General features: G+C 58.6%; 5 protein-coding genes across 5 annotated transcripts; 1 reads left to right on the top strand and 4 right to left on the bottom strand.

The window, feature by feature from the left end:
- Position 1: 1 nt before the first annotated feature.
- Positions 2-2,144, bottom strand: B0H64DRAFT_165452 (uncharacterized protein). Its single transcript, XM_062798675.1, has one exon. The coding sequence runs from the start codon at positions 1,886-1,888 to the stop codon at positions 260-262; it is 1,629 nt and encodes a 542-aa protein (XP_062659726.1). The 5' UTR covers positions 1,889-2,144; the 3' UTR covers positions 2-259.
- A 307-nt stretch (positions 2,145-2,451) lies between these two features.
- B0H64DRAFT_442537 (magnesium transporter NIPA-domain-containing protein) lies at positions 2,452-7,341 on the top strand (the record flags this gene model as incomplete). Its single annotated transcript, XM_062806651.1, has 3 exons — positions 2,452-3,418; positions 4,957-5,838; positions 5,888-7,341. 3 exons carry the CDS (start codon positions 2,452-2,454, stop codon positions 7,339-7,341), a joined length of 3,303 nt encoding a protein of 1,100 aa, XP_062659725.1.
- Positions 7,342-7,889: 548 nt separating this feature from the next.
- B0H64DRAFT_165407 (uncharacterized protein) lies at positions 7,890-11,805 on the bottom strand. Its single transcript, XM_062798673.1, has 2 exons — positions 11,392-11,805; positions 7,890-11,342 (listed from the first exon to the last, which is right to left on the bottom strand). Exons 1-2 carry the CDS (start codon positions 11,597-11,599, stop codon positions 8,143-8,145), a joined length of 3,408 nt encoding a protein of 1,135 aa, XP_062659724.1. The 5' UTR covers positions 11,600-11,805; the 3' UTR covers positions 7,890-8,142.
- Positions 11,714-12,443, bottom strand: B0H64DRAFT_165414 (uncharacterized protein). Its single transcript, XM_062798674.1, has one exon. It carries the CDS (start codon positions 12,299-12,301, stop codon positions 11,828-11,830), a length of 474 nt encoding a protein of 157 aa, XP_062659723.1. The 5' UTR covers positions 12,302-12,443; the 3' UTR covers positions 11,714-11,827.
- Positions 12,444-14,029: 1,586 nt separating this feature from the next.
- Positions 14,030-15,917, bottom strand: B0H64DRAFT_165395 (uncharacterized protein). The gene is made up of 2 exons (XM_062798672.1): positions 15,363-15,917; positions 14,030-15,295 (listed from the first exon to the last, which is right to left on the bottom strand). The coding sequence occupies exons 1-2, from the start codon at positions 15,797-15,799 to the stop codon at positions 14,218-14,220; spliced, it is 1,515 nt and encodes a 504-aa protein (XP_062659722.1). The 5' UTR covers positions 15,800-15,917; the 3' UTR covers positions 14,030-14,217.
- Between the last annotated feature and the right edge of the window lie 452 nt (positions 15,918-16,369).

Raw genomic sequence — 16,369 nt, 5'->3', positions numbered from 1 at the left:
GAACGAGTGGAATAGCTGAGCAAGTTTGTTGTGTCATGCTGGACATCTGATAGATACATAATTCCATGAATGAGTTGTTCGGTTAGAAGAAACAAAACAAAACAAAAACCCCGTGATGAGTCAATCTTTGGAATTGAGCTGCAACTGAGCGGAGATGATGGAGATGATGGAGACGACCTCGGAGTGTACGCACTGAGTGGGGTATTCCAAGGTTTCCGATCCTGTCAGCCTTCCTATCCTCGACGGTGGCCCATGGTATTCACTTCCAGAACCATCCGCTTTGCCTGTGCTGCTCCTTTGGGCCCTCGGTAGCCGCCTGGTTCGGCTCTGTAGGAGCCCCCTGAGTTGCCTTTTCCCAGCGTGCGGAGTGGCCCATAGAGCTGTGCACCTGTTTCATGATAACTTGGCCGTTCTCATCGGTCCAGGTAGTCTCGGTCTTGGAGTGTGTGTTACCGTGCTCGTCAACGAATTCTTCTGTAGTGGTCTTTTTCGTGATGCCGTCCTCTACGGCCTCGGTGGTGTTCACCTTCGGTGGTGAGATCGGCTTGGGCTCTGGAGGTCCTTGAGCACGTCCGCCCTCAGAGATGAGCTTGAAGAAGTTGGAGAGCGACCGTTCTGACTCGTGGAAGGCGGACTGGATGACCGAGTAGAGGTCGCTTTCTGTCTGTGGGGCATCGTCCTTCTCGTCGGCGCTCCTATCTCTACTCTTCCCGTCTTCCTCCCCCCCAAACCGGCGCAACGACTTGACCTCGTCCTCCAGCACCTTCCCCAGCGTCTTCACAGCGCCCCCGATCCCATCGAAAAACGAGGTGCCCGTCTCATGCGCAGCATCCCGCCACGCATCCACCTCCCTCCTCATCTCCCGCATCTCCCTCCTCGCCTCCTCCACCCACGCCTCGGCCTCCCTCTCAGCCGCGCGCCTCCCCTCGCCCACCAGCTCCTCCCACACCCGCCCAACGTCCCGCTCCCTCCTCTCCTCCACCCGCCGCCGCTCAACCCACTCAGCCATCGTGCGCGGCGACTGGTACCCCAGACCGGGGTCATACACGGGGAACAGCACCTCGGTCAGCCCCTGGCGATGCATCCGCTCGAGCCAGGCGACCTCCCGCATGCCACCAAACCGACCAAACCCACCACCACCAAACCCACTACCACCAAAACCACCCAAGCCGAACAAGCCCAACCCACCCCACCCCCCAAAACCACCCTCCACAGCCTCAGAGTCAAAATCAACAACCCCCAACCCCGAACTCACCCTCACCAGATCCTCAAACGCCTCCAGCCAGCCCACCTGCGCCGCCACCTCGGGCGACACGCCCCTCGGCACGGGGCGCCAACCCCACAAATCGTCATCGTGCTGCTGCTCTAGGCGCAACGGCGAGTAGGCGGAGCGGGTGAGGAAGAGGCGCCAGGCGAGGGCGGCTTCGGCGGGGGTGCCGCCTGCGAGGAGGGAGAGGCGGGATTCGAGGTGTTGGTTTGGGGACATGGTTTGTGGTGAGGGCGGCATGGTTTGTGGTGAGGGGGACATGGTTGAGGGGGACATTGTTGAGGGTGAGGATGGTGAGGATGGGGTGTTGGGATTGGGGTTGGGTTTTGAGGTTGGGGTTGGGCTGATGTCGGGGTTGGGGTTGGGTGTTGCAAGTGGTGATGCTTGGGTTTGGGTTTGGGTTTGGGCTGATGTGGATGTGGACGTTGGGTCACCCCGCCGACCTGCTGCTACCATCAGGGTGCTTAGCCCCGCGTGCAGGTTGGTGTCGACGTGGTGGCGGAAGCGGATAAAGGGGTTCTTGCTGTCGCCGCGGTTGTCGTGGCTGCTCTCACCGTCGTGACTGTCGTGACTGTCGTGGCTACTGTGGCTGTGGTTATTATTAGAATCGGCGTTTGTCATTGTGTAATGGAAACGTCGCTGTGCCGTGCCGCGCACTCCGCCGTTTCTGGTGTTGTGGCTCGTTGGACCCAAATTGTGGAGTGGTAAGCTGGTAAGCCGCAGAGTTTGGAATAAGATCCCCCCTAAAATTTTAACGGCTACAGGGCCTGCAACACACGGGGCAGGCGGTATGGCCGCGATTGGCGATGACGAAGCGGATGGCGAGATCGTGACACCTTCAGCGCAAGACTTGGCGCGTTACGGACCCCTGGGGCTGGCCCCGCTGTGGATCTCGCTTTGTCCACGAGATGCTGCGCGAGCCCGCCAGTGCCTGCTCCCTTCTGGGAAAGCCCGTTCTGGAAGCACGGTAAGGGGCGGTATTCAGCAAGCGGGTCCTTGGTATTGCCATCTACTTGCAAGTCATTTCGTAATGAAGTGTCACGAGGACAGCATGCCCTTGATCCCCCGCATTCCAGGTTTCTGAAGGCCGTTTCTTTGTATATATTCCACGGGGATCTGTCCGGAGAAGGGCTCCTCTTCGTCCCTGTTTTTCAACAGTTTTTTTACCATCACAATTGGACAATATGTCGACATCGCACACCTCCCACACCGAGCAGACTGCCGCGGCGGGTCCGGCGCCAAGACCGGACGCCGACGCTATCCTCGGCGTCACATCTTACAGCCGGGCAGACTTTGAGCTGCCCGTCGTCACTGTGCACCCGAGCCAGCACGATGCCGTCCGATCTACCGTATTCCAGCCCCTGGGCGACAAGTCCCGCCACTCCGACTTCGACTACGACCTAGGACGCCTCGGACGCCTCCCCTTTGAGATTGTTTCGCTCATCTGCCTCGAACTTGACGTCACCTCGGCCGTCCGCTTCAGCCATGTCAACCGCACCGCCCGCGAGGTGCTCACCTCGATCCGGGAATTCCGCCACCTCAGCGCCCACGCCCTGGAGGGCCTCTGCGTGCTCCTCCGGACAGGCCTCGCATCCCACGTGAACGCGCTGGACGTGTACTCGACGCTCACCACCCAGGATTGCTCCCTGTGCGGCTCCTTTGGCGGCTTCATGTTCCTGCCCACCGCGGCGCGCTGCTGCCTCACCTGCCTCGCGTCGGCGCCGGCCATGCAGGTCAGCTACGTGAGCCGCGTGGCCGACGCGACGGGCGTGGACTCGGGCGCGCTGCAGCGGCGGCTGCCCGTCCTGCACACGCTCCCGGACAGCCGCCGGAGCATCGTGGCCGTGCAGCACGCGCTCGGCGCGCTGCGGGAGAGCGGGGCGGGCGAGGCCGAGGCCGAGGCCGCCGCCAGCCGGTGGCCCGACTCGCTGACCCTGCGGTTCCAAGCGGCAACCAGCCTGCCCTACCTGGACCGGCTGACGGGCGAGGTCCAGTCCGGCGTCTCGTGCAAGGGCTGCCAGCTCGCCTTTGAGGGCGACTTTTTGGACGACCACCTGGAGCTCCGGGACAGGTTCTACTCTAGGCAGGGGTTCATGGGCCACTTTGAGGAGTGCGCGCCGGCTCAGAAGCTGTGGGGCTCGAGCCAGGAGGGTACGGCTCCCGTAGGGGAGCCAGCGTGGATGGGGCTGGGCAGGACGTTTACGGCGCCATGTGGGCGACGGCGTTCTTCTGGTCGCTCATCAGAGCGATCATTCAGGTGATCTACGGAGAAAACAGATGGGACAAAAGGAGCAAAACAAAACAGGCAAATGACTAATATTGGGAATATGGGACAAAAAAGGCACAAGGGAACGGACATCAAAAGTTTTTTTTTTTTTTGGGACAAGGGTACGACGGATCTGGGCAAGCGGTCTTGGAAAAATGACCGAAGGGTTTCTGGCGTTGAAACACTGCTTTCTCGAACTGGATTCGCAAAAAAAAACTTCTCGGCTCAGCTGTGAGCTGTCAGCTGTTTAATCTCTCAGTAGTACCTTTTAATTTCTTAGCAGCCATAATTTAACATGATTGGCATCGCGCAATTGCATGTTTTGCAAATCCTGTGTCTCACACTCTCTCGGACCGCTCTTTTCTTGCCCCTGGATTGAGAATTCGGGAAGCTCTTTGCGTCACAAGATCATCGAGGCTGGACTTGCAGGAGCCCGGACTTGGCAGCACGTACCTGGGGTCAGGGGTCTGATTGGATTATGAAGAAAATTCTCCACTCGGATGCCCGGCAAGCTGCGGACCTCAGGTCCACGATTACCTAACGACAACTACATTCTTGCAGGACGGGAAGCCATGTCAGGAAGTTCATCCAAGAATTAAGCAGTCGAATCCAAGGTGAGAGGGGTAACTCCAAGTCAGACCCCCAACGAGCCGACAAAGACTCCCATTTTCCTTCTCTTTGCTTTCCAGACGTCACGCATAACTAGCATGTGGCTTAGATGTGGCTCGAGTGTGGCGAGTGCATTGCAGATTGAATGCGCAACGCCAAGCCCCTAGCTTCAGGTTGTTCAGCCCGCAACGGCCCAGGGTCTCGGTAACGAACCTAACCCTGGAGTTAGTTATTCGTACCTTCGTACTCTTTGTAGGTAATCAAGACTCCGCGCTGCGAGCGGCACGACCTAACCAACAGGGCGCGACTCCAGCACGACCTAGCTATCCTAGGTATCGCCATTAACTTTTGAAGATTGCTCTGCTTGAAACCGCGTCGCTTGCTATTCTGTGTCTTTATTTTCGATGATATTTCCGCTGTTTACTCGTCGCTGCACTGTGCTGAAGATTCCCACCTGACAGAAATCGCGATTCGGTCCAATTTGAGAGAAAGAAAGTACCTTATCCGTACTGCGAATACCCAACCTCCAACCTGGCACGGTGCCAACCCAGAGAGGCCAACACCCCATCCCATCGCATGCCGATAACGAACCTACCCTAAGTTCCTCGGTTTCGTCGACCGGCGCCGATGATCTGCCAACTCAAATTGCGACTCCGGTGCGCCTTTTCTTTTCCCACGGCGACCACCACCGTGCGGTGAACGAACCCAGCACCGGCAGGCAACAGACGCCCACAGCGAGAGAGAGAGAGAGAGTGAGAGAGATAAAGAGAGAGGAACATGCGTTTCTTCCCCCCACCATCACCGCCCAGCATAGGGCGCAGCGAACTCTCCTCATGGCCCGCATGGCCCTCCGACGGCGACGGCAACAATGACGGTGACGGCGACGGCAGCCCCGGCAGCCCCGGCAGCGAACTCCAAAACTGGTCCAGCTTGATCGGCATCATCACCGCCATCTGCGGCAACGTGCTGATCGCCCTGGCCCTCAACGTCCAGCGCTACGCACACACCCGCCTGCACCGCAAGAAGGCCCAGATACGGGAGCGCGCGCGGCAGGCCATGCGCAACGCGGACCGCGGGACACACGGCCAGGGGACGGGGCGGTACGGCGCTGCGAACGGCGACTCCAACGGCGGCGGCGGCGGCTCGAACGGGTACGGCGGCGGTCGTTATAGTGATGACGACGTGCGCGAATCGTCCGAGACGGAGCCCCTCGCGCAGTCCTTCCGGTCGGATGGCTCGGCCGATGGCGACGATGACCACGACGACGGCAAGCCCAAGGTCGCCTCGACGTACCTCAAGGACCCTTACTGGTGGCTGGGACAGGTCTTGATCACCATCGGCGAGATGGGCAACTTTCTGGCGTACGGCTTCGCTCCGGCGTCCATCGTGAGCCCGCTCGGCGTGGTGGCCCTGGTCTCCAACTGCGTGATCGCACCCATCTTCTTTAAGGAGGTGTTCCGCCAGCGGGACTTCTGGGGGGTCATCGTCGCCATCACGGGCGCCGTGACGGTTGTGCTGAGCGCCGAGACCGAGGAGACCAAGCTGGGGCCGCACGAGGTGTGGGATGCCATCACCACCATGGAGTTCGAGATTTACCTGGGCGTCAGCTGTGGCCTGATTGTGCTGCTCATGTGGCTGAGCCCGAAGTATGGGCACAGGACGATCCTGGTGGACCTCGGGCTCGTGGGGCTATTCGGTATGTTTTGACCCGAGCAGTGTTGAGTTGTGTGAGACTAACTGTTTAGGTGGCTACACGGTTCTGGCAACCAAGGGTGTGTCCTCGATGCTGTCCTCGACTCTGTTTGGCGCCTTCACCACCCCTGTTACCTACGTCCTGCTCTTCATCCTGCTGTCCACCGCCATCATGCAAGTTCGCTACTTAAACAAGGCGCTCCAGCGGTTTGACTCCACTCAGGTCATCCCGATCCAGTTCGTGCTCTTTACGCTATCCGTGATTATCGGCAGTGCCGTCTTGTACCGCGATTTTGAGCGCACCACCGGCGAGCAGGCCATCAAATTCATCGGCGGCTGCCTCTTCACCTTCTTCGGCGTCTTCCTGATCACCAGCGGCCGGTCGCGGCGGGATGACGACGACGAGCCCACGCTCTCGGACGCCGAGGGCATCGAGGAGACCATCGGGCTCGCAGAGCAGGACCGCGTGCCCCCGCCCACACCACCCCAACCCCGCCGTCGCGACCCCCCATCGCGATCCGGGGGCTCCTCCCGCGCCTCGCGCGTCAGTTTCTCCGACACGCACGACACGGGCCTCCCCACCCCGCGCTCGTTCCCGAGCATCCACCCACGCCAGAGCCATCCTCTCGACGACGACTACAACAACGACGACGACCTCCCCGACGCCCCCCTGCTCTCCAACCCCTGGCAAGACACCAGCATCACAACCGACTACTTCACCGCCACCCCAGCAGCAGCAGCAGCACTCACCTCCTACTCCGAGCCCCAGCTCCTCGAACCCGCCCACATCACAGCAGCAGCAGCAGCAGCACTCTCGTCCTCCGCAACAACAAGAACCACCCCCGCCACCCCGCTCGGCAGCACGGCCAGCGCCGCCACATCCCCACCCCACTTCTTCGACCGAGATCATAGAGACCGGGAAAGAGACCGTGATCAGCGGCCCATGACCCCGCGCGCCCCCGCCAGCACCTCCCGCCTGCCGCCGTCCCACATGTACTCGCCCTCGCCCTTCTCCGGCACCGTCAGCGCGGTGGTGGGCGATAAATTGCGCATGGCCATGCGCGGGCATTTACACGGGCATGGGCAGGGTCATGGTGGCCATCATCATCATCAGGGGTATGGGCAGGGGTTTGATGGGGCGGATGAGCACGGTAACGGCCATGGGCATGGTAATGGGGGTGTTGGTGCGGCGGAGGGTGGTGGTGTGGACGGGGAGAGAGGTGGTGGTAGTAGTACGGAGGGCGGGTTGAGGGGCCGCGCGCGGAGTCTGAGCCAGACGCTTGGACTGGCGGGACTGTTTGGTGGGAGTGGAAGTGGCAGCGGGAGTGCGAGTGGGAGTGGGAGTGGGGGTGGGAGTGGGGGTGGGAGTGGGGGTGGGAGTACGGTTGTCAGGCGGGCGACGGTCACAAGGAGAGAGACCACCGATGGGGCCGTGTTTGGGGGGCTGTTGGAGAGGGCGAGGACGACGGGGGATGGGGCGTTGGGTGGGGGTGGGGAGAGGTTGTGATATGGTTGATGTGGTGTGGTGAGAGGGTGGGCTGGTGCCCGCCGCGGGTTTGCTGACGACACCTAGAAATGGCGGCGTCTTTCTTTTTGCGAGTGGACGGACGGATACCTGGTTTCTTTTCTTTCGGTCGGTCTCTCTCATGGCATAGCGTCTTTTCTTTTTTCTCTTTGTTTTCTTTTTCGATACCTGTCATGGTCAGAAGCATGTGATGGCGTTGTCGGTTTCCTATTACTAGCATATATTGTGTTGGCTGTTGCCGGCTGTGAAACCCCTGGTTTGTGTCGGAGGAGGCACACTTACCGTGTAATATGCTCCGTTTTTACATAGATCGATGCTGCCTAATAATCATTGTGATTGTTTCTGTTGTTTTAACTCTAGGCGTTTGCATTAGACAGGTTGTTGGCCTCTATGGGAGCTAACGTGGGATGTTGAAAACGAGCCGTGGATAATAGACACTACGTGGGCGCGTATATAGTCAACTCTCACTGCAGCTACATATACAATGAGCGTAATACCGTGTTGCCTCACCCATGAAGCCACTGAAGATGGGATGTTAGAATATTATTAAAAAGCTAGTATACGGGTATATATATTCGACGACAACAACTAGTCCACGAAACCACGTCCCTCGCCTCATTATCATGACCTTACCAGCACAGCACCATATTAATCATCTTATCCTAGCTCGCCTCCCCTACTCCTCACTCCCCATCCATCTCCATCTCCACAAAACCAAATTACCATCAACATATTCCAATTACCACCACCTCCCCTTATCAACAACCCCAACCCCCCCACAACTCACGCCCTCACCCCACCCTGCATCTTCCGCATCGCATCCCGATGCGCGCCCATCAGCACGCCACTCCTCATCAGCTCCTCAAAGTCGCGCTGGAACTGCACGCGCCCAGCAGCCTCGGCCTCGCGGCGCTGCGCCTCGGCCGCCTTCTCCACCAGCAGGTAGCCGCGCTGCAGATCAATGCTGCGCATGGCCTCGGCCCGGCTCTTGTCGGCGGTGGGCGTCGGCTTGGTCACCCCGGCCACGCCCAGCGCCGCCGTGTTGGCCAGCAGCGGGCTGCTGCCGCCTAGGCCTCCTGGTACGCCGGTTCCTGCTCCGTGGAGGTCGATGAGCGTGGCGGACGAGGACATGCGCCGCAGCTCGGAGACGCTGGGGGGGGAGCTGGGGCGCAGGTCGACGGCGACGCTGTTGCGGAAGCTGGCGAGCTGCGCGTGGCGGATGACGGTGGGGACGGCGCTGGCGCCGCGCCGGGGTTGGTGGGAGTCGAAGGAGGTGGAGTGGGCTGTTGGTCGTAGGTTGGTGGCGTTTTTGCTTTGGCGGTGGCGGATGATGGACCGGCGTTGGGAGAGCGGGAGGTCGTCTAGGTCGACGACGTCGGCCGAGGGGCGCCGGTTGGGCGAGGGGCGGTGTTGGCTGCTCGGGGTTGGAGAGCGTACGGGGTAGTTGTGGGCGCGGCCTGCGCCGGCGGGCGCGTGGTGAGCGGGGGAGGGGTTCGGAGGGGCTTGGAAGGCGTTGCCGCTGACGGGAGTTAGGATGCCCGAGGCGCGGGAGCGGAGGAGGTTCTCGCGCATGCCGATCATGTTGGGGTGCTTGGTTTGGGGGTACGCCTTGTGCGGAACATCGGGTGTTGGCATCGACGACGCCGATGTTGAGCGGCGATGGCCGGAAGCGCCCGCTGCCTGTGTCTGGGCGGTTCCCTGCGGCCATGCCGAGTGACGCCGAGAGTTGCCCTGTTTCTCAACGATGGAGTCGACCGGGAACTTTGTGCTCTGGCGTTTCAACGGCGCGGGGGTGGGGCGTTGATGAGAAGGGCGAGGCTCAGGCTGCGAGCCTGGAGACGGGTTGGACATGGCCATATCTGAGTCGGGGAGCGACGCAGTTGAGATGCTCTTGGATGTGGCGTGTTGCGGGTAGTTGGACACAATAGTAGAGATTCCTAGAGCAGCTGATGGAGGGGCACCGGTCTCGGCTGTCTGCTGTAGCTCGACAATATCTAGATACGCGGGTTCTTCGTTCAGAGGTTCTGGGGTGGTGGGTTCAGGAAGTCGAAGTAGTTCTGGGTCGGGCTTCTCGGCAATGCTGAGGTGCTTTGTCCACTCGTTTGTCCGGTACGTCAAGGCAACATCCGGAAGGGCAGGTGGGAGGTTAAGTCTCGTGAGACGCGCGACGATGGGCCGAAATGATGTCGTCGATCCCAACCCGGTGTCTCTCCGAGTATGGGGCGCCAACTCACTCACCGCTTGGGTCTGTCTCACCGCATTCAAAATCACGGCCGGGGGCCTTCCCGTGTTTGATGAGAGAGACTCGGCCCTTGCTAGCTGATGAAGTCCTCCCAATGGTGGGGAGCTCGGTCCACTCTCTCCGGCATCGTCGGTCGTGTGTGGTGTTGTGGTTTGCTGTCGCAGCGCTTCAGTGTCTTCCTGTTTCTCGTCACTCGAGTCTGATGGCGAACTTCGATCGGGCCAACACAGCGCCCAGTCGAGGACGGCGGTCTCTGCTTCACCGCTCGTGCTCTCGTCATCCATATCCGCAATCACGGAGTCTCTGTCGTCCGACATCGCCTTGGTTGGCAAAACCAGCACCCCGTATCTCCCCGTAGCTACGTACTTTTCTAAATTGCTTACTCTCGCGAGTTTAGATGAACGCTTTCGGCAACCCGCCTGGTCCTCCCGCGGCAGTGTGTCTTCAGAATCAGGGAGCAATGCACATGGCTGTTCCTCGCCTGTGACAGCCGCTATAGAGGACCTGTCCTCCACCTCAACAACCTGGGAGTCTGTGTCTTTCCCATTCCAGCCGGCGGAAATGCTGGATGGAAGAGGGGCAATTAGTTCTTCAAGACCGGATTGCGAACCGGGGCTCGTCGCTGGAGCCGTCGGAGTCTCACTTAGACCGTCATCACCATTCTTTGGAGTAGCAATATCGGTCGCCTCTCCCTCCGCCACATCATCCTCAACAACCATGACCGTCCCCCCGCCGGTTCCGGCGTCTCGTTCTATGATAGAATCCGTCGGGCCTACTTTCGCTGAGGGCCCGGCCGAAGTCCGGAAGTTGGTTGTAGAAGCCTGCGAAGTCCGCTGGCTGTGGCCATCGGGCCTCTCACCTTCCATACCTCCCAGGGCACTGTCCGCCAACCGGCGGCAGATACTCCCACATTCTCCATACACACGCTCCCACTCGCGGCGCTCGCGGTTTTTCACCTCTTCCACTTGCCGTCCTATGTTTTCCTCCTCATCCGGCAAGCCTAACTCCTCGTCGGTCGTTTCATCTTTGTTCTTGTTGCGCCGGTCCTGAATGAGCTGCCACAGCTTGAGCTGCGAGATAACGCCGACGACGGCCAGTAAAATGGTGATGGCGAGTTCCACGCGGATGCCGCGGGTTAACGGGTATGTGACGGTGCCGTCGAGGGACAGGTTGTCGTTCAGTTCCCAGATGTAGGCCCAAAATTCTTTGAGCCCTGCGCGGCTGAAGCAGTCGATGCCGAGGATGGCCGCGGTTGCACCGGAAAGGGATATGCAAGCCACGAGACCGTGTACCCGTGTCCAGCGACTAAAGTAGAAGCACAAACCCGTCAAACTGAAGATAACAATAAACACAACCTTGCCGGCGCCGTGACGGACGAGCCCGCCGGGGTGGAGGGTCAGCAGCCACATGGCGAGGCTGAATCCACCGAGGAGACAACCCAGACACTCGGCGAGGTCCCTGAATAGAACAGCGAGCCCACCGAGCGCCGCGCCGGTGCAAACCGCAGCAACTACAAAAGCGCCTTGTACTGCAAGACTAGCCGGGGGAGTCATGAGATACAGTATCAAGAGGGTTGTCCCGAGAGCCGCAAGGAAGGCGGCACTGAAGAAGGTGTGTACTCGTTTCGCCCTAATACCGACCAGTGCGTGGGCAACGCCGGTGCCGAGGAGGATGGTGCCAGCGACGGCCCAACCGGGTGTGATTGTCGGCTTGAAGGGAAGCTGACTGTCGGGGAGTGTAGCTTCACATTCTCAGCTGCGATTCGTAAGATCTTTGTCAAGACCACATACCATTGCATAACGCCGCGCCACCTTGCAGCCCGGCAGAGGAAGTCGGCACCGGTGCCGTACCCTGCGCATCTTTTGTCGCCGTTGGGCCCAGCAAGTTAGAGGAGATGCTTGTTTCTTGCCTTTTTCCATGACCCAAGACCTCGGCTGCGATGACAGCAGAGAGGAAAAACAAACAAAACAAAGGATGTGAAGTTCGCGGAAGCCTCATATTAGCGGCTCTCTGTGGGTAAAATGAACGGCCAGATCTAGTTCATCTAGAGTTGAAACGGGAGAGGTAAACATCAGACAAGCCAGAGACGAAGCAACTCAACGCGTTTACGAAAGGGCGGGATGCGAGAGGGCAAATAGAAGGCCTTCTCAGTGGCACTGCCAGCCCGTACAACATGATGAGTATCATACAACGGACGCATGTCCGGGTCGCTGGGTCGGCAAACAGCTAGACGCACAAAGCAAGACTGCAGCTTAGCCGCAGAAGTCCGAGCCCCAGCTCGTTGAGGTGGTTGTTGAGGCTATCCGGTGGTGTTTGTGTGTGCGCCCACGGAACGCTGTGAGGTGCAGTACGCCGGCCAAGCCACAGCCAGTCCCAGTCGACGGCGGCATCGCGCAGGAGATGAGCAGGGATGACAACGTCGACGACTCGACGTCGGGTTTTGAGTTGCATTGAAGGCGCCAGGGCTGAAAATAAGACCGTGCAGGGGGTCAGGGTCCAGGGCTTGATGCGGTCGAATCCGGGGACCGCGACAGGGGTAAAGATGCTTTTCGTCGTTGTTCCGCGGGAAAATGTCTTCATCGGTCGTGCTGGTCGGCCTCGAGTGGTATGAGAATGAATTTGGGGGCATCTGCAGTTCTTACTCACTGTGGTCTGCAATGACAAGTCTCTCTTTTCCCCAAGCCTCCATCTTCGAAGCATGCCAAATTTGTCGTGTTGCAGGCCGAGCCCGAGGACGGGTCTGCGATTTGCGACGAGCCGTAATTTTCCGACTGAGACAAAACTACTAGTTAACTCGGGTCAAACGGGAAAGCATCCCGAATGTGTAACGGGACTAACGGTATCGCACTGGCGAGTGTTGGGCTAGCGCCGCTCGATCGCCCTGTAAACAACCGAGTCAGTCGGGACCAAGCGGTCTGTCGTCCCAAGTTTCTCTCTCTTTTTCTTCTTCTTTTTTTCTTTCTTTTTGCATTAGTCGGGCATTTTTAATTTGTGGCCATTGGTAAATGGTGCGATATATTGGATGGGTTAATGTGTTGGGTTGTTGAAAACTCCTCCGCGTTGAAGAGCCGATCGATCTCGGACGGTCGATGTTGAGGCTTCGAGTGCCGAAGTTCAAGTTAACTTCCACGCAGGACCCTGCGTCGCCAAGCCGCGGGATGTAACAGATCAGTTTGTCGATCTCGTGTGCACGGACACACAGTTCAACGCATGCCATCGGGCCTTTCGTGTCCCGTCGAGAGAGAAAAAACTCGATTCTAGACAAGAAGCAACAGAAGAAGAAAAGTCGGGGGAAATTACCATCAAAGCGCATTACCTTTGGGACAAAACAACCTGTTCCAAACCTCCCAGAACACGAACATCGAGCCCCAGATCCCATGAACCCCACTTCGGTATCTTCCGATGCGCTTTCCCGATCCGGACACCACTTAAACCCGGGTCTCGCGATTCCATACTGTGCATTCTGTACGAATACACATTGAACAAATCGGGTGATCGAAACAACAAATACTCGGACGTGGACGGATCCATGTGTGTCCTCTGTTATCCATTGCAGTATCTAGGTCACTACCACAGTGGACTCGCCTCAACATGACAGTGAACGTCCGAAACACATCGATTCGGCTCACGACACCAGCTTAACCAAGACAATCAGTCCCACACAACCGGGCCAGGTCCTGGCTGAGGATCTTCGCCAAAGAAGAATTGATTTACTTTGATCTGCGTCCTTTATTGAGACCGAGGCCAACCCGTTTTGAACCTTGGCCCGAAAACCCCGTTTGCTCCGGCCCCGGGCGAAATCTCCGCGCCCTCCTCTAACCCGACAGAAGAAAAAGAAGCGGAGAAAACAAAAGAAAGGAAAGATCCAATGACCATCAACAAACCATTGAACTTTTCCTTGCGTGCCAAGGCTTGATACCGAGGCGCGAGACAAACGCACGTCCACCCAAGTGCAACCGTCACCTCACCGATCCCCAAGACCCCTATTGCCCGTGCCCCGCAACACCACAACCCCCAAGACTTTCACCGCCACACATCCAGGTATGTCAATCACCACAACCACACCACCGGGCACCTGCTCATCCACGTCTCCAAAAACACATGGCCGACCGCCCACATTCATCCCAGTGATTTCCCACACACCGTACCGAGGATCTCCTCCACTTACCGAGAGACAAGTCAACCTGTCTCTGATGCTTCTCCAGATGCTGCGATGTTTCAGTCAGTCAGTGGGTCAATAAGTTACTGTGTACAGATTATGTACATAGTTAGTTAGTCATGAGCCAGTGGGTCAGTCAGCCAGTGGCTACCCGGAGTGTACATGGTCCCGGACTGTACATATGTACATAACTAGGTACCCAAGAACTGCAAAGTGAAGACCGCAAAGCCATTCTCTCCCAGCGGCGGTCGAACAACTGGTCGATGGAACAGAGATCGACATCCGCAAGTCGCGCAGATTGTCACACCGACCTGTAAAGGTCCCAGCTGAAAGGCCATGATATTCCACAAGTCGAGAAACGATGTTCAAAGGATCCGACGCCGAGCCCGCCATGCCCGCTTGTCTCATACATACATCAACCGAAAAAAAGAAAAATACACGCAGCAGCCAGCTGGCCTCACCCCGACTTCATCCTACTCGACCTTGGGGGAGCCACGGCCGAAGAGGTCGAGACGGATCGCCCCTGCCTCGAGGACCGCGCCCGTGGTTGCCCATTCTCCTGTGCCTGCCCATTCCCGATTGTTTTCCTCCACCGTCCCTGATCCCGAGCTTCGGCCTCAGCCCTCACCCGCCGGCCCTGGCTGCTAATCCAGTTCAGCGGTTTGGCAAGGGGCGCTAAGAGCAGCGAGGCCAACGTCAGCGCCGCCGCCACGGGGAAGCTGAGCGCCAGCCAGCCGGCGGCGGCCAGCGTTCCCAGGAAGCCCCATCCGCCGGCATTGTTCCTGGCGGCGACGGCCGACAGCGCGATCACGTCGTCGAGGCGCTGCCGCAGGTCGGCCAGCCGGCGCTCCGTCTCGTCGGTCAGGGTGCTGGTCTTCCTCTCGTAGCGTCTCACGGCACGGATGACGCCGTCGATCTCCGGGCCGACGGCGGCGCGCACGTCTCGCGTCACGTCCTCACGCAGTTGCCTGGCCGCATGTTGCTTTTTCTGACTGTCGATGCAGTCGCACCCTTCGCAACGGGCCCTCCCCGACTGTTCGAGCGTCCGCGCCTCGAGCTCCTTGACCCGGGCCAGGAGTTCGCGGTAATTGGAGGCAGTGACCGGCACCACCCGGTACGGATTCGTGTTGACGATCCGCTGCAGGTGCAACGTCCGCGCTAGGATCAGCCTAATCGAATGGGAAAGTGGTGGAATCTCGGCCGCCATCAAAAAGATGGCGACGTTAAAGCTGGAGACCAGGCTTTCTGATGGAGGGCTGAGGAGGTACCGGACAGAGTAGAGGAGGTAGGTGGCGAAGGCAGGGGCCAAGAAACATGTTGCCAGTGCCATGGTTTCAAGACTCTGTAGCCGGTCCAGAGCGGCGTCCGCCTGGCGTGTTCGGTCGTACTTGTCCGCCTTTGGCCGATGCGGGCCATTTAGCGATTCGGAGTCGCTGCCTGGTTTGGTCGGCGATTCGTCGCCCTGTGCCTTGAGTGACTCCTCGAAGGCTGGTTCATTGTCCGCCCGGACCTGCTGGGCTAAGTTGTACCATTTCCTACGAACCGTGAATATTTGTCCTCCAGTTTCCGCCGCACGAATGTAAGGGGCTAAATATTACTTACCACGGCGCCGTTATGGACCAGTGGAGGAAGACGGTAGCAAGAAATAGCAGGATGAGGTCGCTGAAGAAGGCTGACCCGTTCGTGAAGAATAACCCAGCGATGGGAGGAACCGAGGCAAATATGATAGGCAATAACGACTTCCATGTTGTCGGCTCGCGGTTGACGTCCGGCCCGGGATCGGCAATCTCTTCTTGGAAATCGTGGACTGCTTCATTGATGCTGTATTGCGAAAAAGTCGAACTGCGGCGGTGGATGTAGTTCTCGGGGGCTATTCCTGGTCCGGGTTCAAGTGGCCCAGCCGTGGAGGAGCGGCGCATACCTCCAATGTTAGCACGATCGCTCAACTTACGGCTACGGAGGACTCCGGGAGAGTTCGGAGCCGAGGACGCGGACGAGCTAACGGCCGGGCTGCCGGTCTCCGGCCTGGCAGGCGTCATGATAAATTAAACGAATGACTGCGACGCAAGGACGGGTTCAAAAGTGACCCCTTCCTTTATCGCACGTGTTGCCGCTGATTGCAATGCAATTCTGTCCAAGTGGATGAGGCGATGAATGGTCTGAGTGGACTGGATGGCAGTGACGTAATCGAAGAATTAGCAAAGGCCGAACTGTTGTTTTACTTCATCCGTCACGTCGCGTTTGAAGTCGAACCACGTCGCGGATATTATCAGTCATCATGGGGGTATGGATGAGTGCTGAGAAGAGTTGACGACCTGAAGGTAGGTTGTTCGTCTTGAAGGGGAAAGTCGACTCGTGAGCCGCCTGCCTGGGACTGATATGCGTGTGTCGCCTTGTGACTTCCCAAACCGGATTATGGCGGGGTGTCCCACCCCTGAAGCCACCATAAGCACCGAAAGAACATCATAACGCGGTGCCTCAGTATAAATGTAGACCGGGAATCCCTAGCGCGAAACGTGGCATGGGTATGAGGTCAAATCGCCCGTCCCAAGGGAGTATAAAGACCAGAAGAATACAAACGCGAGGTACCTGGTAGTTATCGTCGGCAG

Source organism: Chaetomium fimeti (genome assembly GCF_033439085.1).
Source record: "Chaetomium fimeti strain CBS 168.71 chromosome Unknown B0H64scaffold_4, whole genome shotgun sequence".
In the NCBI taxonomy this organism is placed as follows: Eukaryota; Fungi; Ascomycota; class Sordariomycetes; order Sordariales; family Chaetomiaceae; genus Chaetomium; species Chaetomium fimeti.
The sequence above is the reverse complement of the archived record's forward strand: the minus strand, read 5'-3'. Positions and strand labels throughout refer to the sequence as shown.

Excerpts from the sequence above, each read along its gene's own strand:
- B0H64DRAFT_165407 (XM_062798673.1), bottom strand. The coding sequence starts at position 11,599 with ATGAGGCTTCCGCGAACTTCACATCCTTTGTTTTGTTTGTTTTTCCTC. Across the intron at positions 11,343-11,391 it reads TGGCGCGGCGTTATGCAATG|CTACACTCCCCGACAGTCAG; the intron begins GTATGTGGTCTT and ends GAGAATGTGAAG.
- B0H64DRAFT_165414 (XM_062798674.1), bottom strand. The coding sequence starts at position 12,301 with ATGCTTCGAAGATGGAGGCTTGGGGAAAAGAGAGACTTGTCATTGCAG.
- B0H64DRAFT_165395 (XM_062798672.1), bottom strand. The coding sequence starts at position 15,799 with ATGACGCCTGCCAGGCCGGAGACCGGCAGCCCGGCCGTTAGCTCGTCC. Across the intron at positions 15,296-15,362 it reads TGGTCCATAACGGCGCCGTG|GAAATGGTACAACTTAGCCC; the intron begins GTAAGTAATATT and ends CACGGTTCGTAG.
- B0H64DRAFT_165452 (XM_062798675.1), bottom strand. The coding sequence starts at position 1,888 with ATGACAAACGCCGATTCTAATAATAACCACAGCCACAGTAGCCACGAC.